General features: G+C 44.8%; 1 protein-coding gene across 4 annotated transcripts in view; it reads right to left on the bottom strand.

Annotated features, from left to right (window-relative positions):
• ASAP1 (ArfGAP with SH3 domain, ankyrin repeat and PH domain 1) overlaps positions 1–15,266 on the bottom strand; it is a 184,042-nt gene that overhangs the window by 149,734 nt on the left and 19,042 nt on the right. For all 4 annotated transcript variants that reach the window (XM_066623058.1, XM_066623061.1, XM_066623062.1 and 1 more), the window contains exon 2: positions 3,745–3,831. In XM_066623058.1, coding sequence (XP_066479155.1) covers positions 3,745–3,803 — 59 coding nt within the window. In that variant the 5' untranslated portion in view covers positions 3,804–3,831. The remainder of the gene's footprint in view (positions 1–3,744; positions 3,832–15,266) is intronic.

The raw sequence follows: 15,266 nt of genomic DNA, 5'->3' as shown, positions 1-15,266 counted from the left end.
CATTTGGAAACTACGGTTTGCAGTTGGCTGGTCATTTGCCAGGGGAGTTCTGGCGGGCAGTAGTGGGTCCCCTTCTGAGCTCAGTTTAGATGACATTGCCCGGCACCCATGAAAAAAAATTCCAAATACAAAAATAACATTTGCACATTAAAATGATTCTCTCTGGGATTGGGCTGTCATGTGCAACCATTTACAACAGCAGAACAGAGTTTTGTTAGCGCTCTATTGGTGGCCATTTTGGGAGTGCTGCCGCAAGAGGCAGATCTCCCCAGACCTGCAGGGGCAGGTAAAGCAGCGATGGGGAGGGGCAAAACTGAGCAGCAGGGAGGGGGGAATGGGGGTGGGGAGGTTGTGGGTCAGGGTGAATCCTGATGTGATGGCACACGCTGCATCCTGTCCTCCTCTTTTGCAGCCTTCCCACCCCCTTTCAATTCTTGGATTTGTGCAAGCTAAAGAGTCTTGGCTAAGAACCAACTACTTTAGCTAATAGCAGCTGAGAGACATGGTCTCCTGCCTAACTATTTTAAAAGTCACCTAAGCTGTTGAGTATCAGTGCATCCTGTGGCACTGAATTTCATACATTCAAGGTGTGCAGAAGTAGCAGAACACCTTCTAGGGCCACCCCCTTACCTGGAATGCCTCCTTACTTGTACCCAGCAAAAGACCTGTATCCTGGTACAGGTCTGAGGAGACCTGAGGATCAGGAAGCTTATAGAGGGGTAAGGGGATTTATCCCTTTTCCATCCGAAGCTTCCCAATCTGCCCCTCCACTGGATGGCTGCACCAACAGGGGAGGGCTAGGATAGGATTGGGCTGTCAGTGTAGAGTACATGCCTACGATTGGGCTGCTGATTTAACTAGCATCCATGTAACTGATATACTGTGAAGGGGAACACTCTGAAACATCACCTTTTAAAATAATTATGTTGTAAACCATTTGTGAACTCTGAGAGCAATGCCCAATTAATGTGATTTAAAGGACTAGTGAGCAAATCTTGTCTCCTCTAACTGCCTTATGGGAACCTCATGGTACACTGTCTTTTTTATTGTGCCCCATATGGAGGCAGGCATAAGACTTTTGCGCAAGTCACTGTGGGCAGGAATTGCTGATTTTACAGTTCCTTGCAATTTGGCTTTTAAAGTTCCCTAACTGTATATCTTAACTTTGCACTCGGATTTAGTAATCTACAATTTCATCCTTAGCTCTTTGTTGTTTTTAAACAGCCAAGGGGTCAGTTCAGGATTTCCACGTTAACTGAGTTGTAGCTTTAGCGGTTTCATAAAGTACACTACCAACTTTAAAATAGCATTTGGTCACCCGCCATTCACAGAATGAACAAACAAAAAGGATATTAAGGCAGCTGTGGGCCGTTCCGCATTCTAAACGTTTACAAGGGGAGGAAAAATGTGCTCTGTGAACCACCATTTCCCTCCTTACACCCACAGCATTCCCAACAATGTTGCACATGAATTGCATTCTGATAAGGAGTGCGTCAAATTTTCAAGGAGTAAAAGAACATTGTGGTGCATTCTTAGACCAGATAATTAAATCTGGTATCTGTTCAGCCAAATCAAGAAAACAAACCCAGGAATAGGAGGTAGGCTGGAACAAATATGCTACATCACCAAATTGTCCATTTAGCCCAGTATCTGATCTCTAATGGTAACCAGTACCAGATGGAAATTGTCTGTTCCTTGTTGTTCATGCCCAGTATTAAGGCACCTACTAGAGCAGTGTTTCTCTGTGAATTGGGACCCACTAGGTGGGTCACGAGCCAATTTCAGGTGAGTCCCCATTCATTTCAATATTTTATTTTTAATCTATTATGCTACCATGTTATGTGACTGCATTTGGGAAAATGTGACAGACCTGTACTTTTAGCAAGCTACTATGTATATTCTTTTAACAATGTCAATGGGACTTACTCCGGGGTAAGTGTGGGTAGGATTGCAGCCTAGGATTGTTAAAAAATGGTCCTGCTTGATTATGTCACTTCCGGTCATGACATCACTTCCAGTGGGTCCTGACAGATTCTGATCCTAAAAAGTGGGTCCCAGTGCTAAATGTGTGAGAACCACGGTGCTAGAGCATTACATCACTGTAAGCTCTAAATTGTCTTTGTTCATCAGGATCAGAAACTTGTTTCTGATCAATCATGGTCCCTGCCATGACTTTACATTTGTTTTTCTAGGAATGCCAAGTTACAATTTTGCAAGTATAAATTGCCAGGGTCACAATTCTTTAGGATTCAGTTCCCTTCCTCAGGACTCTAGTGGTTGAATCTTTGACTGGGGAATGGATTCGACAACCTGCTTCAATTGCACACGCATGTCAATATATGCGCATGAACACTAATGTGTCCTACTGCGTTCATCCTGCCTTCTCATAGCCTGCATTTGCTCAGGTATACAATACTTTGAAGCTATCTATAAGCTGTGGAAGGACAATTTGATTTTTCTAGCATTCATTCTAGAATGTTCTAGCATTCATTCTAGAATGAATACAGCCATAAAGCAGACAGCAGACTCTTCAATGTGAACTGAGAATGCAGTGGCTCAGGAAGGGGCATCTCCTCCTTGATATGAGAATTAGGGTGCAATCCTAACCAACATTCCAGTACTGAGGCAAGGGCAAGGCAGCTTTGAGGTAAGGGAACAAAATTCCCTTATCTTGAGGAGGCCTCTATGACTATCACCCAACTGCAGAATGTAGCACATGCCCCATTGGCACAGCTATGCCAGTGTTGGAATGTTGGTTAGGATTTGGGCCTTAGGCGGTTATAACTGTGCCCCTATTTAGGCTGTCAAATATTGGGGTGTGTGCATTGCAAACACTCCTGCTGGTCTCAGGCAAAGCACTACAATTCCAAAGCCATTAGCTACTTAGATTGTATCCCCTCCTTTCCCTCTGCAATATGGGATAATAATGGGTTTTTACAAGGATAACAAGTACTTTATAAGAAGTGCTTTGAACATGTGGAATGTACTGTGCAAAAGCTAAGAAAAAGCATGATCATCATTATTACTATTCATTTAAAAATCTGCAGGGTTGGTAAATGGTGTAAGACGCTGCTTTAAACTGAATCAGTCTAGTGGTGTATCTAGTTAAATACTGACTACTCTGGCTGGCAATAGTGTGAGCCAGTTGATGAACTGGAATTCATTCATACGGATCCATTCATCATGGCTGAGCACAGTGTTCCTGAGTGAGTGTGTTTACTGTCTGTCAAATGGGCATATAATGACAAAATTCAGGAGGGCAGGAGGTCTGGCTCAGTTGGTAGAGCTGCCGCCTTTTATGCCTGAAGATCTGAGGCTGCCAGCTCAAAACAACCGGAAGTACCCGAGAACTGACGACACGCTGATATACTGATGAGCTGACGCTGAGTGGCAGAGAGGAGTTGCCGTCAAGTGGAGCGTGGGAGGTGAAGGGCCAGAGAGAGGCCAGACCGGGAAGGAATCCAGCTGGAACGAGGAGTTCTATGAAACACTAGAACTACTATTCAATTGTAAAAATCCCTACGGGGGTTTAGAACAGCCTGCCTATGTAAACCGCCTTGGATTAAAGTCTGAGGAGAAATCTGACGACCAAAGAAAGGCGGTATATAAAGACCTGTATAAATAAATAAATCAATAAATTCACAAGAGCATTTGGAGACTGGTAAGACTGCAAAGCACTCTGCACTTTTTTCACCTGCAGCAGACACAAGAAAGCCATGATCAAGCAGATATAGTCTTCCTTACCGATTCCATAATGAATCCCTGGAGGAAAAGCTCGAGAGCCTGGAGGCTGAAGACCTCATGTCTCATCTGTCACCACAAGAATGTTACCTGTGTAAAGGAGGGGAAAAGAAGAGATCTATAGTAATTAAAAGCAAACATGGAATATATATAAAGGAAAACACACACACACACACAACCTTACAGGATTGCTCATTTTATAAATGAACAGGCAGGAACAATGTTTAATGCAAAGGAATGGAATTGAAACATAAGTCACTGCCAAGTAATTTTGACATAAATGTTGCTCTGAAGCACACAATTAAACTTGTTCTATTGTAGCTGACACAGCAATTTTCTGTTCAACATGGCAGCAATTGTTTCAGTATGGCAGCTTCATACAACAACATGAAGAAAATGATGTCTGACGGACAGTGGCATCGCTATGGGAATTCAGGAGGTGCAGGCTGCACTGGGTGACGCGCGTGGGGGGTGTCACACTATTGGCCAACATTTTTTTAAATTTTGGTATTTTCGAATAATACCACCATGTTATATTTCAATCGATGCGTAATTTCATGCAGAGTGCAATGAAAGACACTGCATTGAAATACCTCTCTTCTATCAAAAGTTATATCCAAAAAACCAGTGGGAGTGGGGCAATGGTACATCACCACACCCACTGTCCTGGGAGTTGCCCCACTCACTGCATGGGAGTAGGTCCATCATGGGGGTGATGTGCTGGCCTCCTGAACCAGGTGACATAAACCCTAGTGACGCCACTGCTGAGGGCTGTGTTTGAGGTGGGAAATACTGGTTGCGACTAAAAGCAGTTGAACAGTCACAGGGAAAGGACATAGCTCAGTGGCAGTCCATTGGTTCTGCATGGCAGACGGTCTCAGTTTCAACCTCTGCCTGAAAACTGGGGGTGCCACTGTCAGTCTGTATATATAATAGTGAGTTAGATGACTCTAGAAGGCAGCTTCAGATATCTCCTCTTCCTGAAAACCGTTCTGTGAAGGTGACTAGGGCTCTACAACAGAGACTGTTATTGGAAGGTGCAAAGAAATATTGATAGCTCACAAAATCTGTCCTCCCCTCTCATGAATGGCATCGCTTCCTGGTTAGGATCAGTTCACATGAAATGACAACCCATTTGCTATGGAAATGAGCCCTAGTTGTGTGTGTTCTTTCTCACTAAGCAGCACTTAACTGGATCCTAGATCAGAGCATGACATTCCATTTGCACCAGCAAACTGTAATTTGCACCTGTCTTTCAAACCAGGATTGTCAGCCACAGTTTGAAGGCAAGTTGCAACCCTTGTTTGAAGGGCAAGCATAAACCAGAGTTACAGGATTAGGAGATGAGTTTGGGGAGTTTCAATATTAGCTCAGCTGCTCTTACATGACAGAATTCTACGGGGCCATTTTTGTATGTGTGTTAAGCTGAACACCCAAGAGGCAGGGGCAATTCAGAGGGTTCATCTTGTTTTGTCCTCTTGCCAGCGCATTGGATTCAGACTAGGAGGACTTGAGTTCAGAGTCTTGCTCATTGGGTGACCTTTGACAATTTACTCTCTTTCAGCTGAACCTACTTTACAAGATTGTTGTGAGGATCATTGGAGCGCCTTGGAGGAAAGACCGGATACAAATGTGATGAATAAACATATTACAAGGTCTTAGATTGTGTGATAATTGTGGTGTCAAAGCAACGGGTGGAGACGTCAACTTTCAATGCACTTATGACTCTTCTTAAGCCTGGTGGAACACCTTAAGATCTGAAAGCATTACTCAGTTAAACAGTGTAGTTCATCACAGATTAAAATGGAGATTTAACATCCAATTTTAATTAATTCTCCTGTGAACAGGTGTTTAGTGCTGTTGGTATTATTCTTATTATAAGCAATCTATTTACATCTCTTTATTCAGTCGAAGCATATCAGGTCCTTCCCCTAATACATTATTTGCCTTGAAGAAAGCATACTCTCCATCAGCTAACCGCAATATATCCTCAACATCACTATATTTTTATATTTATTTTAATTGGATAAGTAAGCAATTAATTGGCTGTGAGGCAAAGCATTCAAAAGCTTTTAATGGGCTTGCCACTGCATTCTGAAACTAACTCCTCACTAGCCAATCATATTCCCCACCACACTGAAGCATGCAGCCTTGTCATGGAGGAGTGCATGACCTGCTATGGGGGGAAGGGGGGGATGAGGAAGCCTGTGAGAGGTAAAGGAACATACCTCTGCATAGGTCCCCTGATGGTTTATGGGTCTCCTCGGATCTATGCCAACTATACAGTTAGTGTAAGTCTGAGGAGAGTCAGGGTGGGAGGAAAAAGGGACAATAAGATCTGGTGTGTACAACTGCCACTAGATTCAACTTATCCCTCCACTAACATACTCTTGGTTCTTCCCCTGTAATGCCCCATTACTCCCCTCCCTACCAATGTACACCACTACACTGGTGGTGGCTGGGCACTCTAGTGGCACATGCACATGGTTACCAGCAATTTGTGCTTGTGGTTCTGTTGCTCATGTAGTTGTTGTGTCTGCAGGGCTGATGTAGAGGGCCTTCCACTGATGGAACTAGTGTTCCATCAGCAGAAGTCACTTCATAGGACTGGACCCTGAGTTACACAATTAGAACTCAGAGATAATCTCAAGTCTAATCCTGAGCTCTGTGCGTAGGCTTAGCTCTGGCACACATTGTTGCAAACGTGCCATAAGGCTGGCCCAGGCATGTGTGTGAGGCTTAGCACTGGTCCAGTATTGGAGCTAGCCCAGTGCCAGTGGAAAGCCAGTGCTTTGAGCAGCAGCCGATTCTTCCATTGCTCTGCACTTGTCTCAGATACTGTGCACATTTTGTTCATCTCTGTACAATACTATTTCTTTTAAAAAGCAACCTTTTTTTTTGTATATTTCATCTTTCAAATTTTCCTGGCATGGCTGAGCTGGAGTTAGCCAAAGACGAAAAATGGTCTCAGTCCCTGTTAACATTGTTGCTACAGGAGTAGCCTGCCAGTACAGCAAAAATCAACTCCCTTTCATCTCTGAACAATGGACTGAATCACAGCGTTTTGACCTTGATATATAATGCAAGCGGACAGTAATTACAGCCCTGCTTTCTATGTAAGCAAACAATTTTGTCTGTAAAGCTCTGAGAGCTGCTGGTTCACACTGTACTTTTTCAACAAATGCCTGCAGGAAAGACATCAATTTATCCTTGAAGCTCTTAGAAATGACAAGTTTTCAATGGGGAGAAGAACAAAGCTGGTAGAATCACAGCACAATTCTGCACAAGACTACTCAGGAGTAATTTCAGAGGTACACTGATTTCTATGAGACTTATTCCCAAGTCAGGGCACAATCCTAACCCCTTATGTCAGTGCTTTCCAATGGTGCCTCTTGAAAAGAGTAGCTTCCTCAGTAGCTTCTCCTATTCGTTTGGCTTTTGAATACCTTAATTTTTTAAAAAAATTGCAGCTTTGGCCCCCCTTCACATCTCTGAGGCACAGCCTGCAAGCATGACTCATCCCTGTTTTCAAGCATGGAACTGCAAATCTGTTTCAATTCATTCCGCATATAAGCAAATGAAAACACATTTGCTTTCTCTAGTCTTGCAGGAGTATTTCAAATTGAAGATTAACTGAAACGCTCAGGGCTCCCAAAGGCTGACATCACACAATCTTAGGAAATGGTGGCTTTTGAAGGTCCATCACAGCACTGGCAATGGGATCTTCATTGGAGGAATGGAGTGAAGGTGAAGGGTTAAGCACCCCTGTTCTGTATGTCAGTCCCACTTAGGAACAGGATAATCACCCACCTGCTATTTTACCTGTCCTACTTAATTCCCCCTGCATCAATGGAGCCATTCCAACAATGAGCGTTTTGCATCCTGCAGGGGACTTTCAGACCCCGGAGGTCTTCTCCAGGTAAAGGAACATTTGTTGCCTTGCCTGGGAATAAGCCTCCACCACCTGCATGGTGAATGGTGCATTATTTACTCAGATCTGCGCCAGCTACTTTGCTGATGCAAGTCTAAGAGGACCCAGGAAGGCGAATTGAGGCTGGGAAAGAATTTAGGATATCATTGGCACTGCTGCCACCAATACCAGCCCCTTCTCAGCCTCAATCTGCCACCCTCCCCACCCAGACTCCTTCCCATTCTTCCCCTTCTCCTCTCCATCCTTTTCACCTCTGCCCCACTGAACTTACCTTATTGGGTCTGGCAGTGGTTCCCCCCCCCAACTGCCATCGTTTGTGGAAGTGCTTCTAAAATGGCTGCTGCTGTGTTGCATGTGCTGCGAAAAGCCATTTTGCAACAACGGAACTGTGTTCCACTGTCATCAACCCCTCCATGCTCCAACCCAATCCGGAAACAAGCCCCTATCCAGATAATGAAACGTTTAATGTCTTGTCTAGTTTGGCCCTAAGCAACACAAGCAGAGCATTACTAAATGTTTAGATGTGCGTCACTGAAAGAGAGACGGTCACAACATACCAATTCCCTGGATCTGATTATTTAGCAAGGTTAAGCAGACGTTAATTGGAGCTGTCCAGAATACAAAATTTCTGGAACCTGCATTAAAGATGAAAATACCCATCACATTTGTCCAAACAGTGGTGCATAAAGTTCTCCAGTGTCGCATCTATTATCTCTTGATGTGTATATATACAGTTCCTGATGATGTCATTTCTTATTTGGCCCTAGCATAAAAGACATGGGGGTGGGGCGGGGCAGACATGTGTCTCATACAATTGGGAAAGTCAACTTTGAGCCTGAGCTGCTCACACTGGTTGATGGCTCATCTTGAATGCGGAGGCGAGGGGGGGGGGTAAAGGAGGTAATTTGTACCCAGGCTCAGGGTCAGAAAAGGGACCCAGGAGTCGAAGGAAGAGTCATGGATGCATTCCTGGGCCTGGTGTGTATGGCTTGCAGCTTGCTACTGCATTCCTGTGGCTGTGCTCCCAACATCATGCGTAGGTTCCCGGAAAGTTCCTGGCATCTGACATTTTCATATCTCACCTGAACGTGCTGCCTGCACATGATGTTGGGAGCACAACTGCGTGCATGCAGTAGCAACTACTGCTGCAAGTCATACACACCGGGCCCAGGAATGCATCCATGACCCTCCTTCACACAGAGTCAAATCTGGGAGGAAACTGTCCTGCTATAGTAGCTCTTTGGCTTGTGGATTTGAGAACCATGAAAGAGTGTATAGGAGCTCAGGGACACAGCCGCAGGACTACAGCTGCTGCAGAAGTAAGTTTTGGTACGCACAGGACACTGTCCAGTCTAGTGTGAGACTAACAAAAATTGTGCTAATTTTCTGCAATGGATTTTCCTTATTTCAAATATTTTAGAGAGACTTAGGAGTGTGTTTGTTTTCCATATTACTGCATCTACCTGCCAATGTTGCATGGTTGGGTAGACCTGGGCTCCGCACCAAGAAGCCTGGTAGACCTGGGTCAAAAGACTATTTTGGCTGTCTGCATCCTCCCCCTGCCTTATTTTGCCCCCTGTTCTGCCTGTTCCCATTATTCTCTCCCACTTTGGGAAGCAGTCCAAAAGAAACTTTGTACCCCCTGATAAAATTCTTCTGAAAGGCCTGCTTGAATGCGCAAGAAGACGACAAATATTTCCTGCTCTGAGACTCAGCTCTGGGTTGTTCCATACTCTCAAATTTCTGATTCAATCAAAAACTTTATCAGTCTAGCTAACAGAGAAGAATTTACAGTTTCATAGTTAGGGATCACATGCTCTGGTTACTCATGCTCTGGTAATATCCAGGCTAGGCTTTTATAATGCAGGTTTTGGGGGGTATGTTATCCCAGATCATACCAGCTTCACTGGCTACTGGTCTGTTTTAGTATGTGTGGAGCTTCTTTATCTTTGGATATTATATTTGTGGATCTGGCTCAACAGGGATCCCCCAGACCTGTGTTGAACCAGACTTGTCTCCATCTGAACTCTCCAAAGGCAACCGGAGTTGAGCTCTGTTCACCTCCAGAGTGCTTTCTGAAGCCCACAGAAGCTGCCCATGTCTGTCCATGGCCTCTGCAGGCTTCAGAATGTTTCATAGAGGAAAAAAAAAACATTACTTCTGGTTTCCAGAAGAAAACTGAAAGTGATGTTTTTAATGTCTTAAAAGGCATTAGGAGGCCTGGGGAAGACAGGGGAAACTCAGCTCCAGTGCCTTCTGAGGCTTTAAAGAGGCCCGAAACAGCGGATTTTGGTATCCACAGGGGTCCAAAAACGGATCCCATGTGGATACCAAAGCCCCACCTGGTCAAAGTGCTGGTCATCATTATTTCTGAATCCCTAAATAGGGTTCAGAGATGGTTTGCAATCACAATTGCTCAAGGTCCCTCACTCCCATAAGAATCTGTCTGCTCATGAAGATCAGCTGGAGAGGGCTTTCAGTGTGTTCAATCATCTTCAGATATTTAGTGGGAGGTGACATTTGAGAGGACCTTCTCCATGGTGGTGCAGAACTTCCTGCCCAGGAGATCTGTTAGTCTCCTAGTCTACCTGTCCTTTGGTGCTTATTAAAGGCCTGGCAAATTTGGCAGAACGTCAATGGGTGGTGCTTGAATTCTGTTTAGCTACTGGCTTTCTATTTTCATTTTTGGCTTTTCTGTTATTAGAATTGTTACTTAAAAGCAGATTACTGTATTTCCAAAATAAACAAATAGTGCATTGCACATGGGGCTACATTTTAAACATATCTGGAAACTTCAACTTGTGCGGAGCAAGCTGTTAACTGGTACTGATCTCCATGAACACATTACTCCAATTGGGGCCTCTGAGAGGAATTTTATTAGGGGGTACAAAGTTTCTTTTGGGTCCCTTTGCAAAGGGGGAGGGGGTGAAACAGAGTGGGGGAGGGTGGTGATGGGCAAGCAGAATTGGGGGCTGGGAGGAGCAAAACAGGATGGGGGGAGGGTGGAGACAGCTGAAAAGTCTTCTGGTCTACCCACCCATGTGGCATCAGCAGATAGATACAGTAACACGGAAAACCAAACACACCCCCAAGCATATATGGCTTGCCAGTAGCTGCAGCCAGAAGCTTGTGGTCGTGTCCCCAGCATCCTGTGCAGGCAACAAGTCTGAGTAGATAGGAAAATGTAAGATCTCAGGAAATTTCTGGGCCCCCTCCTTTGGCTCCTGGGCCCCCTTCCTGGCCCTGGGTACAAATTACCCCCTTTACCCCCCTCTCCTAGGTCCTGATTCCAATATCAAAATATCTCCACTAGCTTCCAGATTCACAGTGCATGTTTTGGATTCTAAGGACCATGGCCCAGGTAGTTAGAGGACCACCTTCTCCCTCCAAAGTTGTCCATGAATTGCGAAAACTGCTTGTTTTATTAAGCCCACAATTAATACTGATGGTTTTAATTCAAAAATAATAATAACAGCTTGGGAAGGGAGTCTTTGACCCTGCCAAGTCCAGTCCAGTTTAGGTTCCCAATTTGTGCATGACAAGAAAGCTTTCCTATTGGTCATAATGGGAGCCTTTTCCCACTGTCAAAGGGGTCTGATTTGGAGAAAGACTAGCAGAAAAACCCCACGCAAAAACAGAGCCAGCAAACTGAACTGGCTACTAGTTTTGAAAGAAAAGTCCACTAGTGCTACTAATAGAATTAACATCTAGTTTGGCCTGTGGTCATCTTCAGAGGCCCTTCTCTGTGTCTCCACTCCTTGAGAAGCTTGGTCAGTGGCTATTGGAGAGAAGGCCTTTTCAGTCACTGAACCCTGTTCCCTAGCTAGAGCTGGTCAGTGGGCCAGGGCAAGAAAACCACCACCCACCCATTGGGCCTCAGCTTTACTTGGAAGAGGAAATGAGGCAGAGCTGGCGGTGTATCCTAGGGAGGGAGAGCCTGCTGGGTGAAGGAACCCCTGGTAACCAAAGGCAGGAAAGCAAGAGGACAGAACAAAGGGGAAGCGTCCAGAGAAGTATCTGGATTCCAATCCCAAGCTTCCAAGTTGCAAACAAACAAGAACTAATAGAAGATTTGATGTTTCTACTGATAGAACTGAGAGAAGACTTGATGTCTCCCTTCTGTCCATCCACTGGTCTCTGGTTGAGTACACACCATGCCCTTCCCCTCACCATATGACATGGAACTCCCAGTGTGCGAACAGCAGCCCATAAATGAAGCCTCCAATCGGGTTGTGCTTGTGCTACCGGAACTAGCATTCCGACAGAGCAAGTGCCTTTACGGTGGCATGAAAGCTGAACCACTGTTGTGCATAGCCAAGCCTCTGCTGCAAAGAGCAAAAGGTGCGGAGCATGTGGCGGTAGCTTCAGGAGGACTTGTAGCTCCAGGAGGCTCCATAGGCAGCAGTAAGTTGGTGGCAGGTGCGGGCTGTGTGCAGGGAGGGGGAGTAAGGGGGCAGAATCAGGTGTGTGCCAGGAGAGGGAAAGGGGTGAATCTTGGCAGTCATGCATGCTGGATCTTAATGCCCATTGTTCTGTTTGCCTCTCTCCCTGGCTCTCCTCGGACATATTCCAGCAAAATGGCTGGTGTAAGTCCAAGAAGGCAAACTGGGGATGAGGGGTAAAAATACTTACCTCTTGCAGGCTGTCTGATAGCTCCTGCCACCAAAGGATGCAGCGTAGCCTTCATTGGCATACCGACATGTTATCATGCGGTGGGAGCTAGGACTGGGCAGTAAATCTCATTTCTAAATACTTCATATGACCTTCTTCTTTTTTTAAAAAAAACAACCAATTCTGTTGTATCCATCTACTATTTCTCAGGCTAGAATGAGAGAGCACATTTTCTTGGAACCCAGGTGTTGCTAGGATGTCTGCTTCCTCCCTTTAGAGCTCTGAAGAGCAATCATTGATTTTGACAGCTGTGTCTTTTCTATATTTGATCACACTTTTTGCCATCAGCAATCCAAGAACGTAACTTAAGTAATTTGCAGTTCAGCCTCAGACATCCCCAAGAGGTAGTCAGATAAATCAGGTTGTTTCCATCCCATCACTGCAGCGCCAACAGGGAAAGTTTCTTTGTCGAGGAAAAAATCTGAAGAAAGCCCTTGTGATTCATCCAGGAAGAGCAGACACAGGATCTGGATCAAGTTCAGTGTATTAGTCTGTGCCCTTCACCGCCTCCAGACACTGGTTTAGCACATCTGGGGCCTCTCTGGGGATCAGATGACATGATAAAACAGAGCACAGCCCAGATCTCCAGATGATTTCGTGTAGATATTCAACAACATGGGGGACAAAATGGAATCTAGTGAAATATCAATGGCATTAGGGGTGGGAGCAGGATAGGATTTGGCTCAGTGTTATGGGGTCAGAAAGAGTTAGACCCCACACTGTGGCCTTCATCAATATCATCTTCTGGCTATGAAAAAGAAAAAAGGAATTCTAATCATGGAACTCCCACAACACATCTCATTTGTCCCAGTTTGTCCTCCCTTTCCACTTAGAGTTGGTAGTTTTTTCAACCCGCTTCTGTAACCGTGCCTTTGACCTCAGTGTGATCTGCATCAATACGTAGACGCGATAATGTTTAACTCCATGTCATGAAAAGTTTTGCCTGCTGATCTACATTAACTATCTTATTAATTTATAATTAGTTTATACTGACTAGTTCAGGATCAGATACTTGTAATAAAATACCTTTTATAATATATAATATATATTATGTATAGCTACTGTTTCATATTCGCCAGTTCTTCAAGTGGGTGGATATTTGGGGACTACCATGCTTCACAGGGTTCGTTTCTTTGGGATAAAGTATCTCCATATCTTCAGGGGTTTGGTTCACCTCCTTTCCACCACCACTCTGCCAGTGGGTAGCTCTGCACCCTCCATCTTCCTGCCCGCCTGCCTGACTGGCCTTCTCCTCCTCTGTCAGTGGCTACTCCAGTTCATTTAAGATAGCTGGTGAGTCTCGTTCTAATCCATTTAAAAATAGCTGGTGGAGGCAGGTGGGCCGAACAAATGTTCCCTCGCACCAAGGAGGACTTTGCAGCCCAAAACACCCCCATGGAATGTGTGACTCCATCTCTGCACAGAGAGTTAGGTAGGATTGGGCTGGCCATTGCTTTAGAATTTAAAAAAAACAACCTGTTCTAGATCTTTCCCTACCAGAGCTTGCAGCCCTATTTCCTCTTAGCAACATCTGTACACGGCAGACAAAAATTATGCTTTTCCTGGCATGTAGCTATCTTTTATGCCATGATTTATGTTCTACCAAAGTGGATATAAACCCAAGGCATACAATTTTAAAACAAAACAGACCATGCCCTTTCATTTCATAACATCAGACCATCAGATCCTTCCTGCTGCTTCATCTTCCTCTCTGAAAATGGCATGGAATCTTTCCTAGCCATTAGTACAAGTGTCAGATTTTTATTTAAGATGACAAAAAAATGGGCAGGGATAGTCATCCATCAAATATAAATTCTGTATCATAGGCAAGGGCCTCAAGACATGTTCAAAAAACATGGAGAGACAATCTAGAAGTATATCAAGATATATTGTTGCAGGAGTATGGCTTGGATCCCAAGAACCATGAGCTGCTGTGCTTGCCTGGGTACTTGTGGAAGATTGCACATATTGTAGTCTCACAGTGGATCAGGTTTTGTGTTGCAGCCTGAGAAACACTGAATGAACAGGAGACAGCATCTTCACTACCGGGCAAAAGAAAGTCTTGACAAGACATTTACCAAGACTTGAGCAAGAGCATAAGAAGAGCCCTGATGGATCAAACCGAGGACCCACCCAGTCCAGCTTCCTGTATCCCACAGTGGCCCACCAGATGCTTCTGGGGGTACACAAGGCAGCAAGCCACCTGTACTCTATTGCCACTCCTTTGCACCTGGCAGAGATATGCAACCTCTAAAACTTGGAGGTTGCTTATAGTCATCATGGCTTGTAACCTATGATGAACTTTTCCTCCAGGAATCCTTTTTTTTTTTCCCCTTTTAAAGACATCTAGGCCAGGTGCCATCACCACATCCTGTGGCAAGGAGTTCCACAGATTAAGAACATGTGCAAGAATTTATATGGATTAGGTATCACTTTTCTCATTCAATGCTCTTCTGCTAGGACGGAAGAAAGCTCTTTTGTGGAAAAAACCATTGAATCCAACCTATGATTCTCTTGATACAATTTAGTGTTTCATTTCCTTATTTTCCCAATTTTTTGTCCTTAATTTCTCTCTTTTTTTCTCACCACCCCCAAGGAAGTGGCCCGACTTCTCTTCTGTGACCATGTAGGTGGCTGCCAGTTTCTTTATGCATAATGCAATGCCCCAGCCCTGACTCTGTGTGACTGGAACCCTGTGTTGGGGTGAGGCATAGGATTGTGAGTAAAAATGGAGGCCACTTGTGTGGACATCAAGTAGAGCTCTGATATTCTCTCAGTTGCCATGGCCTCACCACCAAACTAACCCCAAACTAAACCCTGGGGCGGGGCAATCCTGCGGTGGTGGACTAAGGCACCTGGCAACAACTTGAAACTCATGTCAGCAGCTACCATTTTTTACACCCACAATTCAATGCACCTGCCC

Source organism: Tiliqua scincoides, chromosome 4 (genome assembly GCF_035046505.1).
Source record: "Tiliqua scincoides isolate rTilSci1 chromosome 4, rTilSci1.hap2, whole genome shotgun sequence".
In the NCBI taxonomy this organism is placed as follows: domain Eukaryota; kingdom Metazoa; phylum Chordata; class Lepidosauria; order Squamata; family Scincidae; genus Tiliqua; species Tiliqua scincoides.
The sequence above is the reverse complement of the archived record's forward strand: the minus strand, read 5'-3'. Positions and strand labels throughout refer to the sequence as shown.